Genomic DNA, 16,115 nt, shown 5'->3' with positions numbered 1-16,115 from the left:
TGTGTCCTTGGCGCCTCATAAACACGAACAAAAAATCATCCCAGGGCTGTCCTGGTTTCCTGTTGCCACATGACAAGCTACCATAGCTACAGCTGCTTAAAATGCCCCCCGAGTGCTCACTTTGGCAGCACACCTACTAAAGCATCCTTGTTTCTGGTGTCAGAGTTCAGGCGGGGCTTACACCCAGACCTCCCGAGGCTCCAGTCCAGGACCCAACACCTTGCAACCATAGGCCTGAGGCCTCCATGCCCCGCTGAGTGCTGGACCTCAGTCTTCTCACCACCAGGCACCTTCTGCTAGGCCAGCTGGGCAGCTTTCTGATCTGTCAGGGTTTTCTGTTTTCAAGGACCTGTTTAGCTCTGGGCCATGCAGGGGGATCTCCCTTCTAGTTAACACACCCCATTAGGACCTCCATCACCTGCGACACCTGCTTACCGTCACCACTGATGGGCTCTTTTGCCATGCACACAGGTTTTGCTCAAGTTCAAGGGTAGAGAACTGGGCTAGGGCCTGGGACCCTGGAAGTCATCTCAGAACTCTGCCAATCATAGGAGAGTCCAAGTCAAACTCAAACTGGGGCCATACTGAGTGGCACCAATGGGCTATAGGAAAAGCAAAGTGTGTTCATGAGAGAACTAGCAAAGTTGCACAGCTCAGACACCAGACACTGCTCCACTGACTGCACATCTCTTCAGGCTGAGGCTGGCATTGTAGTAAAGCTGCAATTTGCAATGTCGGTGTCCCAGGTGGACACAATTTCATGTTCCAGCTGCTCCATGCCAGATCCAGGTCTCTGCTTGTAGCTTGGGCAAAGTGGCAGAAGATGGCCCAAGTACTTGGGTCCCTGCCACTTATATGGGAGAGCCAAGCTCTTGGCTTCGGCCTGACCCAACTCTAGCCATTGCAGCCATCTTGGGAATGGACCAATGGGCAAAAGACCTCTCTGTGTAGCTCTACCTTTCAAATGAACCAACTTTTTTACCAATGCACACAATCACTGCAAGCACTCGGCAGCATGGATTCACAGACTGTGGGCAGGTAGCAGGGGAACAAAGCACTGCCAGGCCCAAGACTCAGAGCTGGTTCCTGGTCCTGCCCTGCTTCTCACTAAACTTCTACCCACAGCTGTGGAGGCCCCGGTCTTTAGATCTCCAAGTGTAGCACTGGGCCCCTGCACGAGACATCACATTCCTCCAGAACTCTGGTCCTTGGGGCCATGCGTGAACCTTCTGTCTCCTCTCTCTCTCACACACACTCACACACACACATACACGCATATCCCTCTCTTTGCAACAGACATGCAGAAGTTTATGGGTTTAATACCGGTAGGGTAACAGAAATGACAACAGGACACACATCCAATGCTACTATCAAATGGTGGGGACATAGGGACACTGGATGTGATGGAATCACAGCAACCAGTGAGTGATAGCTCCTTTGGTACCCCGAGGAGGTCAAGAGAAACCTGGCCTGTGTTGCCAGGACCTGTGTGGTCAGCAGGAGAGGGACCCGTGTAGGCCCACTGCCTTCCCCTAACAATATGTGGGGAAACAGGCCCCTTCCCAGGCATGGTGGGCCCCACGGTCCTCACTGTGTTGATCCATAGCAGCACTGCACACCACAGCACCCACAGCCAGCTGCCCTGGGCTGCCAAGCACCCGTCCAGCAAATGGACTGCAAACGAAGAGAGGCAGATCTGGGGGCTGAGGGAGGAGCACAGTGGTGGCATCTGAGGGAGAAGGCTGGCTGGAGGGGCAAGCGTGTGCCACACCAGGCTACTCCTAGGCGTCGTGAAGGTTGTTGGCACTCAGGAGCACTTGCTCCCCGGGCTTGAAGGCTGGCATTCCGAGGTAGGGGCAGCTGGTGCAGCGGAAAGCATCACCCAGGTAGCACTGCACAGAGAGGAGAGATAACACCAGGAAACTGAGGTCAGAGCAGCCAGAGACAAGGACAGCAAGAGGAGACTGCTGACTGCATGCACGGTCACAGCTTCAACGCTCTTGGGTCCCATGGATAGCACCCAGGCCGTATTTTTTCCACGCCAGCAGTTCAGGTTGCAGCTAAGTTCCCCAGGGGCCGATGAACTTCAGGACCCGTTGTGAGGCAGAACAGAGGGGCCCAAAGTAGAAGGAACAGGTGCCTTCCACACACAGGCATAGGTGCGTGCACTCATACGGATCACTGACACACACATGCCCTCCCATGCTCGCCCCCTGGGAGGATGCCTGAACAGGAAGTGCCCGAGAGGCAGAACTTGGACGAGGCCACTGTCCTGGCACTGGGGAAGGGTAATACGTACGTTCCCGCAGGCCGACTTGGGCTGGGAGCTCTTCTGTTCTGCTGCCTTTTCCTTCTCCAGTTCTTCCGCGAGGCCACAGGTGCTGCGGGGACAGCAGGTGCACACAAATGAGATTTGTCACTGCCCAGAAACAGATATCTTGGACAGCGCCTTAGCATACCCACCATGTCCCATCCAAGCCTGGGTGTCACAACAAGACACCAGGGAGCTAGGAAGATGAGCTTGACAAGGAGGGAGATGGATGGCGATTGAGGGTCTATGCTGTGGCTACAGGCCACTCCAGCTGTCACTGTCACAATATGGCCAGCAGACGTAACACTGCTTAAAAACAGAAATGCACATTCTGGATTTGCACTTGAAACCTTTGATCTGCAAGTGCTAGTGACTTTTGCATTTAGCACCAAGTGCCACCTAACCAAGCCTGGTCCCAACCCCATGCTGAGTGTCCACCTTTCCCTTCTGCACTCAGGTTCCCATCAGATGTGTTCTGCTCTGATTGCTCCTGAGAAAGAGCCCAGCTTTGGGTAGATGAAGGTGGGGCAGGTGCAGTGCCCATGCCTCTACCACCTTCTGCTGGCTCCCTAGCACCTGCACGATGCCATCAGCCTGCCGGTGGCTCCAGCACAAGTGTTTGCTCCAGCACACACTGGCCTCTTCGCACTGACTTCCCTTCCAGGGACTTGTGCCCAGTCTCACAGAAGCTAAAGCAAACCTTAACCCAAAGACACACACCGCCCACCCCCACCCACGCTCCGACCACCCAGCTTGTCTTTCCCTGGGAGCCTGCACCAAACCCAGGGGTGGCCATGTAAGGTCTGTGGGATTTTCTGGTCTGGCCCTGCCAAGGGCACCACCACAGGCAGAATTCATGGTTCAATACATCAAAAGTCGGCTGGTTTACAAGCTGACAAATGGGTATGATCTGCAGAAGATGTTATAAATGCCCAGTGGCCCCTGGCTGAAAATAAGTCCCCACTGACACACTGGCTGTTCCTCACCTACTTGGGCCTCCTGTGTTGCTGGCACATTCACACCTGTGGGGAGACGTCCACCCAACCCAGGGATGAGGAATACCAAAGCTAACACACCAGTACCTCCTTGGTCGCTGGGACTTGTAAGGTAGAGTAATATTAATTACTTCCATTGGAAAGTCAGATATAGAGAGGAAGAGAGAAAGAAAGATCCTCCATCCAAACAGCTGCAATGGCTGGAGCTGCGTTGATCCAAAGTGAGGAGCCAGGAGCCTCTTCCAGCTCTCCCACGTGGGTACAGGGTCCCTAGGTTTTGGGCTGTCCTCAAGCTCCTAAACCACAAGCAGGGAGCTTAATGGGAAGTGGGGCCGCTGGGACATGAACTGGTGCCTACATGGGATCCCAGCCTGTGCAAGGTGAGGACTTTAGTCACTATGCTACCATGCCAGGCCCTTGATTATTCTTTAAAAGCTACTTGTGGGTCAGGTTCCATGGCATAGTAGGTTCAGCCTCAGACTGCAGGGTTGGCATCCCATATGGGTTGCCGGTTCAAGTTCCAGCTGCTCCACTTTCTATCCAGTTCACTGCTTCCGACCTGAGAAGGCAGCAGAGGATGGCCCCAAGTGCTTGGGCCCCGACACCCACATGAGAGACCTAGAAGTTCCTGGTTGCTGGCTTCAGACAGGCCCGGCCCAGCCACAATAGCCATTTGGAGAGTAAACCAGTAGATGAAAGACCTGCCTATCTCTCTTAACTCTAACTCTCACATAAAAATAAATACATCTTTCAAAATTTAATAAACTAAAAGGTACCTGTTTAATTCATTCCCCAATACCAGGGATGGGGAACTTTCTTTCTGCCAAGGGCCATCTGGATATTTATGATATCACACATAAGCCACACAAAAGTTACAAACTTAACGAGTCTGCTTGGGCCCAGCATGAAGCCTCAGTGCTTAAATTCTCCTCCTTGCAAGTGCCAGGATCCCATATGGGTGCAGGTTCATGGCCCAGCTGCCCTACTTTCATCCAGATTCCTGCTTGTAGCCTGGAGAAGCAGTAGAGGATGGCTCAAAACCATGGGACTCTGAACCCACCACGCAGGATACCCGGAAAAAGCTCTTGGCCCCTGATGTGCTCAGCTCCAGCTATTGCAAATATTTGGGGAACAAACCAGTGGATAGAACTTAGTCTCTCCTTCTCTCTGTAAATCTGCCTTTCCAACAAAAACAAATAAATCTTTAAAAAAGGATCTGGCATGGTAGCCTAGCGGCTAAAGCCCTCGCTTTGGACACACCAGGATCCCATATGGGCGCCAGTTCTAATCTTGGCAGTCCCACTTTCCATCCAGCTCCTTGCCTGTGGCCTGGGAAAGCAGTTGAAGATGGCCCAAAGCCTTGGGACCCTGCATCTAAATGGGCGACCTGGAAGAGGTTCCAGGTTCCTGGCTTCAGATCGGCGCAGCTCCAGCTGTTGCAGCCACTTGGGGAGTGGACCAATGGATGGAAGATCTTCCTCTCTGTCTGTCCTCCTCTCTGTATATCTGACTTTGCAATAAAAATAAAATAAATCTTAAACTTAAAAGAAAAAAAAAGCCCCTACACCAGATGTTTTGGACACCAAGTCTCACCTATGTGGTTGCCATGGCAGGTCCTGACCAGAGAAATTCACGCCATCTGGATGTTCCCCACCCCACTATATGTGTGACACACTCACAATGGGCTGGCATTAGCAACACTGAGATACAGAAGCCAGTGGGAGCCGAGTAGCCACCCCGCCCCCAATACTCACCAGTTCTTGCAGGCCTTCCTCTTCTTGCCTTCCCCACACGAGGCAGCCCTCAGGGAAGCTGGGTCTGGCTTCTTCAAATCTTCTGCATCCAGCAGCTCATCCGAGTCAATGAGATCCTGGAGTGTGTTCAATGCAAATAGTTCAAGGCCACGATCATGGCCTCTAGCTGGCAAAAAGCTTGACTGATGACGTGCAGGCCAACAGGGCCAACTTACACAGCCCAGGGCCGAGACCGGGTTAGTCATCTCACTCAACCCAACCACTGGCTCAAGAAGCCAACGTAAACTAAGCCACCACCACAGAGATGGAGCAGGAGGGAAAAGAACTGAGAACTTCGTGGAAAATATCTGTGAGATGGGTCAGCAACATGTACAGAATGGGCAAGGGGCAGGCAGGGCAGAGAGAGGTACTGTGTTTACTGCAGATATGAATTAAATCTCTTCTCATTACCGCAAATCAGGACATATGACTTGCAAGGCTATGAGCACATGGGTGGTCAAGCCTGGAAGGCTGTGAGCCCTACAAGGACGTGGTCCACAACCTATCTTGCCCAGGTGTGTCATCTCAACCACAGTGGCATGGCAATGAAGGACTTCAGCATAGGCAGGGCTCGTCAAAGGCAGGAAGTGTTGTTTATGACATAGGATATTCTGCAACTTGCCTAGAGGCCAATGCACATATTTTAGCTAACAAACTCCTTCTGGATCAATCTGGACCCGCAGGAGTCCTGCCACATGCCTTCTGGTGAGGATGAGACAATGCTGGGGGACACAGAGGCTTCATGGGGAATGTCAACGGTCCCTGACACGGAGTTTCCTTAAAGGCACTGGTCACAGTTACAGCAGATGGAACATTCCCATCTACAAGTCCAGAGAGGTCACCCTGTGAACCTCAGCTCCACACACCAACAGAAGGGGAAGATAGAAACCAAGCGAAGTAGGGCTGACTCACCGTGCCCTCATCCTCCATGTCATTGGCCGAAAGCGTCCAGAGCTTAGCCACGGCAGGGTCCACAGCAGGTTTCGCTGAGTCCGACCAAGATAAGAAAGGAGGCTATAGTCAATAGCACACTTGCCACTGCAAGCCTGGCAGAGCCCAGCCCCACAACTTGAGGCACAGGACTTGGGCTCAAGGCCCACTGCCACTTGGAAAGGCACAGCCAGAATCACTCTAAAGGTCAAGGACACCGCCATCATCTGTTAGGTTCTCACCCAGCACCGGATGTTACCCTAGGCACTTTATAGAGGTATCCAACTTAACCCTTATTCAACCTTAGGAAATATTTATTTGTCACCCCAATTTTACTCCTGTGGGGAGGCCAGTTACACAAGGCCCCTAGTACGAATCTGGCTAAGACTTTGATCCTATGCTCGTTTGCTTTCTCTTGAGTTTAGCTTCTATTCCATATCATGGGGCTAAGTGGTACCTCCTCTTCCTACTGCAGGTAGTTCTGAGGACTGTGAGAAACTCATCCAAGCAGCAGCCTCATCTGCACCTGTCACTTGGAAGAAAACAGGCTCAGAGCTGCTGGCAGCAAGGTAGCCACAGACCTCACACCTAATTGCCAAGGCCAGGAGAATGCAAGGAAGGAATGTGAGAATAGACTCATATCCAGCGAAGGCAAATCCTCGGGGAAGGCTGAGGACTTGGCACAGTGCTTCAGGTGCCACTTGGAACACCAACATCACCCATCAGGGGCCCAAGTTCAAGTTCCAGCCCCCCTCCTCATGCAGCTTCCTGCTAACTAGCACCATGAGAGGCTCAAATACCTGAGTCTCCATCTACTAGGGAGGAAACTCAACATGAGTTCCTGGCTTCTGGCTTTGGCCTGGCCCAGCCCAGCTGCTGAGGGCATGTAGGGATTAAATCAAGTATGAGAATTCTGTTTCTGTCTTGCCAATAAATTAAACATAAGTAAAAAATAAAAGGGCTTTTGGGTGAGAGCACCCCCTGGTGACTGCTGTCACTATAGACTGTCCCAAAAGCTCAGCAAAGCTGCTCCAACCCTTTCTAGAGCCAGATTCCAAAGAATTTCTGAAGATGTGGGTTGAACCAACCAGTGTCGTGTGAATAAATATCTGTTTATTTTGCACTCCTCACAGCAGGGACAATTCAGGCATTAGCAAAGATGAGAGTGACACAATGTGTGTGCTCACAATTTTGTATAAGTAGGAAATATAATTTTACAAGTATCAAACTGTGAAAGTCTTTAAAGCAACAAAAGCTGACTTTATTGCTGGAAGAAAAAGCACTGGGACCTAAACAAGGACCCTCTTCGCCCCACTCCACAGAGGTCTGCCGAGGACAAATGTTGGAACTCTGGGGCCTGAGAGGACCTCATGATTGAGGCCAGCATTGTGGCATTGTGAGTTAAGCTGCTGTCATCCATGTTCTGGCTGCTCCAGTTCTAATCCAGCTCCCTGTTAACATGGCTGGGAAAGTGCAGAGGAGGATCCAAATGTGTGGGCTTCTGCACCCATGTGGGAGACCAGGGTGGAGTTCCTAGTTTCTGGATTTAGCCTAGCCCAGTCTCAGCTACTGCAGTCATCTGAAGTGCGAACCAGTGAAGGAAAGATTTTCTCTCTCTCTCTTTATTCCCTCCCTCCAACTCACCCTTCCATATAAATAAATTGACAAAGAGTGCATTTCGAACCGCCTGGTGTGGAGGGGCTGGACTAGCTCAGCTGTGTGTGCTGTTTCACTCTGTGCCCTAGCGTGCCCAGGACAGAAGAGCATCAAGTACATCTTTCTCCTTGGAAGTGGCCAAAATGAAAGACCCAATCTAAAAACATTGCCATCCCATTTCCCCCCCGGCCCAGTTTCTAACTTGCCCCTCCAGCCCAATCCACCAGAAAACGATCCTAAGTCAGTCTCACCTGCAGGGGACTTCTTGGCCATGGAGAGTTTCAGCTGACTGGAAGAACCCACTTCAAAGTTTGGTTTTTTGCCAGTGATCTGAACAGACAGCAGGCTGTCACTCTCGCAACCCAGGTGCTCCCGGACAGACTGGGTCTCCTCAGGGTTTAGGGACTCACGCTGCAGCTACAAGCCAAGACATCCCAAAGATGAGTCCAGGATCCGATGGAAGGTTTTCCTATGTTGTCTGACACAGGTCCAGCACATAATAGTAGATCATAACTCATATTCAGTTTCTCACTCATTGGAACACTGGAGTGTCATTCCGCCTGCCTATATACTTTGAACCTGCCCTTCATTTAAATGCACTTATATCAGGTAAAAGGCCCCAGGCTAGCATCTGGGGGGCGCTTCATGACTGTGACAGAGGTCAGTCATGCCCAGTCCTGGGGTAGGACACAGAAGCATGCCCACATGAAGACAGCAGACTCACACCCTGAAAGAGGAAAGAGGGCAGGAAAGCCTTTCTACATCCCTTGGGAAGCAGCAGATAATAAAGGCAGAAAAAAAATAGGGCTAGGGTGTCCTCTATGTCCAATATAATTATGGAACAGTTAAATAAATTATGGTTTGCATGGTCCGGCACAGTAGTCTAGCGGTTAAAGTCCTCGCCTTGAACGCATAAGGATTCCATATGGGCACCAGTTCGTGGCCTGGCTGCCCTGCTTCCCATCCAGCTCCCTGCTTGTGGCCTGGGAAAGCAGTCCAGGATGGCCCAAAGCCTTGGGGACCCTCCACCCACATGGGAGACCTGAAGAGACTCCTGGCTTCAGATCGGCTCAGCTCTGGCTGTTGCAGCCACTTGGGGAGTGAATCAATGGATGGAAGATCTTCCTCTCTGTGTATCTGATTTTGCAATAGAAAAAAATAAATAAATCTTAAAAATAAATAAAACATGGCTTGCCTATGGCACAGAATACTGCTAAACTGTACATAATAATGAGCGTATCTAAGATGTCTAATACTGGAGGAAAAATTGGTAACTGCATAATACACTCCCAGGATCCCACTTCCACATGAAACAGAAGTTTGTATGTCTGTGATGGCCAGCACAGGGAAAGACCCAAACTGACACACAAAAACGCCTTAGCGGCTTTCCTAGGGGACCAAACTGCAACCAAGGGCTGGATGTCACTTTGTATTCTGCATTCTTCGGGACAAACTGAGTTCTTCTGAGCAGTCCTTCTATTAAGACAAAATTTAGGCAATGAAGGAATCACGGCCCCAGCCCCAGTACCCATCAGGACAACAGTCATCACTGCACGTCACTGGCCTCTCTGCACCCCAGACAACGGGAGCACAGCAGGGGAATGCAGATACTGAAACACCCTGCTGTTCACTGAACTGTCGGAAATGGGATCCACCCCAGCCACAGCACACTCCAGGCACCCACCAAGACTCAAGGCTAATGAAGGTGACGGGGCATCTGCGGCGGAGGATGTGACCCCAATCAGATGGTTGTCAGGGGCAGCAGAGTGATTGCTCTCCCCCCTCACGTGCACAGCTGAGCTGCATCCCAGGGGGTCAAGCCCAGCCCAACCCCCACAGGCCTAAGGTATGTCCCCTGAGGCCTCACACTGCTTGTGTGGGCAGTCTTTCTTGTTTCCCAGTCCTGTGTGATGCTCATCATTCACATTCTAGATTGTTCTGACAAGGAGTCTGGTTTTGTCACTTGTGGTTCAAATTCCTAGCAAAGGCGGTGCCTACAGACCTACCTCTTTCACTTCCACAAGACCGGAGAGAGTCAGGGCAGAACACAGTTTAGATGCTGTCTTCAGTTTGCTATTGTCAACTGCCAAGAGGAAAAGCCCAATTAATAGCCTTACAGGTCAAACCAGCAAAAACATCCCAGGCTCCACCCTCAGTGAGCCAGCAGGCATTCAGTCACTCTGTATAACATGTATGTACACACACATACACACAGGGACAATATTTTTATTTGACAAATGCTTTTGGGTATTCAAAGCCTCTGCTATATACTCTTAAAAGTTCTAATTTCGGGCCCAGCGGCGTGGCTAAAGACCTTGCCTTGAAAACGCCAGGATCCCATATGGGCGCTGGTTCTAACCACGGCAGCTCCACTTCCCGTCCAGCTCCCTGATTGTGGCCTGGGAAAGCAGTCCAGGACGGCCCAAAGCTTTGGGACCCTGCACGTGTGTGGGAGACCTGGAAGAGGTTCCTGGTTCCCGGCTTCGGATCGGCATAGCATCGGCCATTGCGCTCACTTGGGGAGTGAATCATTGGACAGAAGATCTTCCTCTCTGTCTCTCCTCCTCTCTGGATATCTGACTTTGTAATAAAAATAAATAAATCTTTAAAAAAAGTTCTAATTTCATTATTATTGTTCCTCATCACTCTCTGCCCCTAGAACGTTCTTTCAGAGGTTACTTGGCTAAGCACTGTAAAAGAGGCTTAATTCTGAGGTGCATAAGAATATGAGCATTCTCGCTGTGTAGTTCAAACTACGTTTCATCACCCAAGTTTTAACAGAAAGCGGATTTCTACTGCAGACACCACGTGGCTATATACTGCCATAAACAATCAGGATCTTTGTGCATTTCAAAATACTTTCACTTCTATTCTTTCATTTGACAAGATAAGCAATCACAATGAAGTAAAAGTCTGGTGAAAAATGCTCCCACTCCAGAACTTATGGGATCCCAGCAAGAGGGTCTGGCACACCATGATTAGTTAGTTATCATATCACTTCGACTCCTAACCATTGTTTCTTTAATGGCTGAAAAAACTACACATTTACAGATTCATAGAAAGTGGTAAAAACACACACACACACAAATTAAAGAAAGAAAGAAAGAAAGAAAGAAAGAAAGAAAGAAAGAAAGAAAGAAAGAAAGAAAGAAAGAAAGAAAAGAAAGAAAGAAAGAAAAGAAAGGAAGAAAGGAAAGGTTTAGTAAGGTCCACGACCCCTTTACCTGGTCTCCCCACAAGCCAACATCCCCACTACCACTGCATGGAGATACTCGGATCTACCTGGAGCTACAGCGGGGAGACCTCGATCCTGACCTGCGTGGACCACAGCTCATCCAGATTCCACCAGTTTCACATGTGCTTGCTTGTGGGGCTATGGGTGTACAGTTTACACATGTGCATCTGTGTAACCACCAACAACACACCAGGGCACAGAGTTGTCTCATCCTGAGGCACTGCCTATTCTCCTTCACAGCCACACACTCCCTCCCTCCCCTTCCTAACCCTGCAACCATTGATCTGAGCCCCACCACCACCGCTCTGTCACTTCAAGAGTAAGGAATTTTGCATGGGGGAAGCATGGAGCTGGGCTGGTTTTCCACCAGGCACACTGCAGTTGCATGGATCAGGAGTTCTCTCCTTGCCATTGCTGCCACCAGTTTCTGTGTTAATGATACACTGACATGTAACTGTTTACCCGCTGAAGGGCCCAGTCACTTTCACATGGGAGCTTCCTTCTACTACTAACTCAGTCAGCCACAGATCAGCACTTCTTCAGATTTTAATAGTGTGTTCCTAAGGAGATGGTTCTGTTGCAGGAGTATGGGTTCTTCAACCAACAGGGAATCCGGCAGGCATACCCAGGTCGGGCCCCTGCCAAGTGCCAGCCTTCCCAGTGCAGGTGTCCGTACCTCCGGCCGTCTCTACTGGCTCCTTTAGGAAGAGGCATCCCCCGGGCCGAAGGATCCGGGCCATCTCGGCCAAAATCTCAGCAGTGTGCAGCATGCTGCTGCCCGGGACTACTCCCGACAGAATCACGTCAAAGCTGGATTCCTTGTGGGCAGCTGCAAGGAAGGGAGATGCACATCAGCAGACACATGAGTCCCCCATGCCCCCAGGCCCCTGCTATGGCTGCAGGACTCACACCAATCTGCCCATTCAGTACACAACACTATAGCGCTAGCATACAGGGACATGCAGCCTGTTAGCTCGCCCTCAGTCTGACTTACCGTGCTCAGGGAAAGCAGTAAAAAAAAAAAAAAGAAAAGAAAAGAAAGAAAAGAGCAGCTGGATGAAGAATGAACTTCAGTAAAAAAAGGTACAACTATGGGGCACAATGCATGGCTCAACGGCTAAAACCTCGCCTTGCCAGGAGCTGGGATTCCATATAGGTGCTGATTCGTGTCTTGGATACTCCACTTCCCATCCAGCTTCCTGCTTATGGCCTGGGAAAGCAGTGGAGGATGGCCCAAAGCCTTGGGACCCTGCACCCAAAAGGGAGACCCAGAAGTTCCTGGTTCCTAGCCGTGGATCAGCTCAGCTCTGGTTATTATAATCCATCTGGGGAGTGAACCAGCAGATGGAAGAGCTTTCTGTTTCCTCTTCTCTCTGTAAATCTGATCTGCTTTTTCAATAAAAATAAATCTTTTATATATGTGTGTGTATATATATATATATATATGTTAAAAAACAAAACTATGGAATAGCTACTAAGACACAATCACACACTTCACACACTTTACGTCTGCTGTCTCTCAGTTGCTACTGAGCGGAGTGCCTGACCACCTCTCTCACATGCCACCTCAGACAAAGGAATTTCCAAGGAATTAGACACCCCTGACAGGCCCATCAAGATAGCATGGCTGGGGCCCAGTAGTGCAGCCTAGTGGCTAAAGACCTCGCCTTGAACACGCCAGGATCCCATATGGGTGCCGGTTCTAATCCCGGCAGCTCCACTTCCCATCCAGCTCCCTGTTTGTGGCCTGGGAAAGCAGTCAAGGACAGCCCAAAGCTTTGGGACCCTCCAGCCGTATGGGATACCCGGAAGAAGTTCCTGGATCCTGGCTTCGGATCGGCATAGCATCGGCCGTTGTGCTCACTTGGGGAGTGAATTATCAGACAGAAGATCTTCCTCTCTGTCTCTCCTCCTCTCTGTATATCTGACTTTCCAATAAATAAATAAATCTTTAAAAAAAAAAAGATAGCATGGCTGGTACTCACACTGTAACAGCTGGTTGATGTTCTCCACAGACACCTGCCCCTCGCTGCCAGTTAACACATGAAGCTTGTCTACCAGCTCTTTCAGAGCTTCCACCGGAGATGACTTATCCCACACCACAGCCACAAACTGGCCAGCCGATATGCCAAAGTCTGCCATTGTTGTGGTGCTGATGGACCTAGAGTCAACGGGGGCAAAAGAGAACCAAAACTGAGCCAAGACGAAAGCGTCATCTAATTCACAAAGTCTCATCAGATATGACCACAAACCCAATCTACGTCCAACTCCCACCATCGAATGCTGACGGCATCAGACATGCTGCTGCAGATGCTAGAGCATGAACAAATGAATGAATGAATGAACCTACCATTTCAAGGCCTTCTTAATCCTTGCTTCCACTGCCATCCAGGCAAGTGGAGAGAATGCTAACTTGACAGTCAAGGAAAAAGGGTTTGAGTCAAGTAAGCAGGCTCCAGGCAAAAAGAAAAGACTATGAAAACACACAGGGCATTAATTAAGCAGAAGCATGACTCAGCAAAGACGGCAAGTAACTTTGGCAGACATAACCCAACCACAAGCTCCGTTTAAATTTTGTAGTGTGAGTGTTGATTTCCACTTTTATCAAGATGTGAAATCTAATTCCACTGTATCTGCAGTGCTCCAGAGTGCCTACTGGTGTTAACATTTAATGACAGCCAGGCTGCATAAAGCACCTTACGTATATTATTTCAAAGAAACTTGAGGACAGCCTGACACCAGATACCATTTCTACTTTACAGTCAAGAAACTGTGACTTTGCTCAAGGCACACCGTGTTAGGCACAGAAAGAGAGCTGCAGTTTTAACTCACATCCATGCCTTTAGCTGCAGAAATTTCCCTCTACAGGTCAACTTCTCTTCCACATGATACTCAGGTGTGAAATGTGCTAACAATGAAATGAGGTCAACAGACAGTACTCTGCTCAGCTTCTCCTTGCTTTGGGAAACATTCATGCCACCAAGTTCCCAACTGCAAATGAAAGCAAGGCAGAAGCGGTGGCAGAAGGGTCAGGCAGGGGTGTGTCTGGCACCAGCAGACTGCGGCTGTGATGGCCACCAGTCTCTCGGGTGCTCAGTGTAAGCCATGTGCACTCGACCTTCTTTGAAAATGTTCTTTTCAAAGGGCTCTCTCCTCTGTGCCTAGAAAACATTCCTGTCATCCAGAAACATCCTGTAAATATGATGGGACCTTCACCTTTCACTCCTTTCCCAGAACAGTCACTAATAATTTTATTTTCTAAAGCAAAGTCAAAATGTCTAAGCCCTCTAGAATCAGGGTCTCCAGCTGTCATCTGCCTCCACTCCCTATTCTGCAAAAATTCTATGCAATTTCCCTCTTGCAGGCCTTTCTTTTTACCCAGTAACTTCACACAGAACCCCCCACCCCCGGCCTATATTACCTGAACCTGACCATAAGACCCAGCAAAAGGATGATTTTCCAGAACTTTGGCCATCTGCTCTCTTTGGCATATTTGCCTCCTGTTCGGTCAGCCTCTAAGGATGACCACCCAGGGAACTCGTTAGCTCTACAGGGTAAGAACTGCACACGGGAGCATCCTAGACAGTGTCAGAGTGGGACTGCGGCTGTAAGTTGGGCAAGCACATGTGCTTTGCTTTCAGTGTTCCCCCCAAATGCTCTTCTCATGGGAGCAGGGGCTCATAAAACTCATTCGTTATACATTGACCCTCAAGGAGCAGGCAAAGGCACCGATTCTCAGCCAGCATTTTCCAAATAAAAGAGCAAACAAAACTTTTAAATAGCTGAGAGCCACAGTGTGAAGCTTTCCTTCCTCTGATCTGTTGTGGTTGTGTGTGAATCCATCTTTAAAAATAAAAATCTATCAGGACAAAGTTGTTGACACCTACGTCACATACTAGGACAAAGTTGCTGGCAACTGTCACATACTAGAAGCTGTGACTCAGGGCCCAGTTTCTTAACTATAGAGAGGTGCAGGAGAAGCCAGGGTCACGTTCCTGACCTTGCTGGCGAGGCACCTCTCCCCACACACCCAGGCCCACAGTTCTTACAAACTGCCCCTGGTAGGCAGCAAAGCCAAGGCCTGGGAATCCCTTCTGTAGAGGCACTTGCTTATTTTTTTTAAAAATCCTGTGAGCCAGTGGGTCCTTCCCTTGGCCTTCAAATCTGTCCAGCAGTGTGCATCTGGCATTTTAACATCTTGTGGGGAAGACTCCTGGTCGAGGATGTTTCCACCACACTCAAACAGTGTGGAGCAGGATGTTTAGAAAAGACAGTTCCGAACAAGTGTGCAAAACAAAACGCCCACCCGTTACAAAGCCAGAGGCTGGTGGCAAACACACCAAATCTACAGAATGACAATCTCCTGTCAGCAATGACTTCTGAACGCCACATAGCTTCTCCCCATCACTCTTTCTCTGATGCCACCCCAGCCACCCTCAAGGAGGGGCCCTGCATTAGTGTTTCAGCTCAGGGGTCACACCGTGTCCTGCTCCAGCCCTCGGAGCTTGGGCACTCAGAAATCACAGAATGCACAGCATCGGCCTTTTCCAAACTCCCCTACCCACAGGCCAGGGCGCTTGTTAAAGGAAGACGCCTGGAGAGAAAACAAAGCGAGTGACTCAATTCCCCGGGGCATCTCGACCTTGCCAAGTCTGGGAGGACTCAACTCTCACATCTTGGGGACTCAAAAGTACAACGGGTGGGCCACAGCAGCCCCCCTGGATCTTCGGAGATCCGAACGTCAGAGGAGCGGGGGCCCAAGGTCACACAGTGGCTGCGGGAAAAAGCATGCTTTCTCTGGCCCCAGCTCGGGGATCTTCCTCCTTAGAGTCCCGGACTCGGTAGCGGATGTTCGAGAAATAAGGCAGCTCAAAAGGAGGTTGGAGAGCCACAGCGTCGGGAGCCCCGGTCCCAGCCACCTCGCACTCGATTCTTGGGGTACAAGTCAGCCAAAAGTGCCACGATGGGGAGGGGCTGGGAATAGGAAAGCAGAGGATGTGCTACAAAGTGAGTCGGGAAGAAAGCCCTGAGCGAAAGGATGGGCTCTCAGGTCACCCCAACCGCACTCACCTGCCGTCTGATCTCGCTCCGGGATTCTCCGCAGCCACCGGCTCCGTGCGTCCCGCCGCTCGCGAGAGGAGGCGGCTCAGCGACGTCAAGAGGGCGGAAGTGGCGGCGCCGCGGCCTTGACGCTG

At 50.3% G+C, this 16,115-nt stretch overlaps 1 protein-coding gene across 2 annotated transcripts; it reads right to left on the bottom strand.

The window, feature by feature from the left end:
• Positions 1 to 1,303: 1,303 nt before the first annotated feature.
• On the bottom strand, positions 1,304 to 16,066 carry CIAPIN1 (cytokine induced apoptosis inhibitor 1). 2 transcript variants are annotated; one of them, XM_040982648.1, is made up of 9 exons: positions 15,991 to 16,066; positions 12,906 to 13,081; positions 11,597 to 11,749; positions 9,692 to 9,768; positions 7,937 to 8,102; positions 6,012 to 6,085; positions 5,061 to 5,176; positions 2,300 to 2,381; positions 1,304 to 1,892 (listed from the first exon to the last, which is right to left on the bottom strand). In XM_040982648.1, the coding sequence occupies exons 2-9, from the start codon at positions 13,060 to 13,062 to the stop codon at positions 1,782 to 1,784; spliced, it is 936 nt and encodes a 311-aa protein (XP_040838582.1). In that variant the 5' UTR covers positions 13,063 to 13,081; positions 15,991 to 16,066; the 3' UTR covers positions 1,304 to 1,781. The 2 variants fall into 2 exon arrangements, with proteins under 2 accessions (XP_040838582.1, XP_040838581.1); XM_040982647.1 differs by lacking the exon at positions 15,991 to 16,066 and adding an exon at positions 13,753 to 14,059.
• Between the last annotated feature and the right edge of the window lie 49 nt (positions 16,067 to 16,115).

This window comes from Ochotona curzoniae, unplaced genomic scaffold (assembly GCF_017591425.1).
Source record: "Ochotona curzoniae isolate NIBS_2020 unplaced genomic scaffold, NIBS_Ocur_1.0 contig_3622, whole genome shotgun sequence".
Taxonomy (NCBI): Eukaryota; Metazoa; Chordata; class Mammalia; order Lagomorpha; family Ochotonidae; genus Ochotona; species Ochotona curzoniae.
Note: the sequence above shows the minus strand (reverse complement) of the source record. Positions and strands in the feature narration are given on the sequence as shown.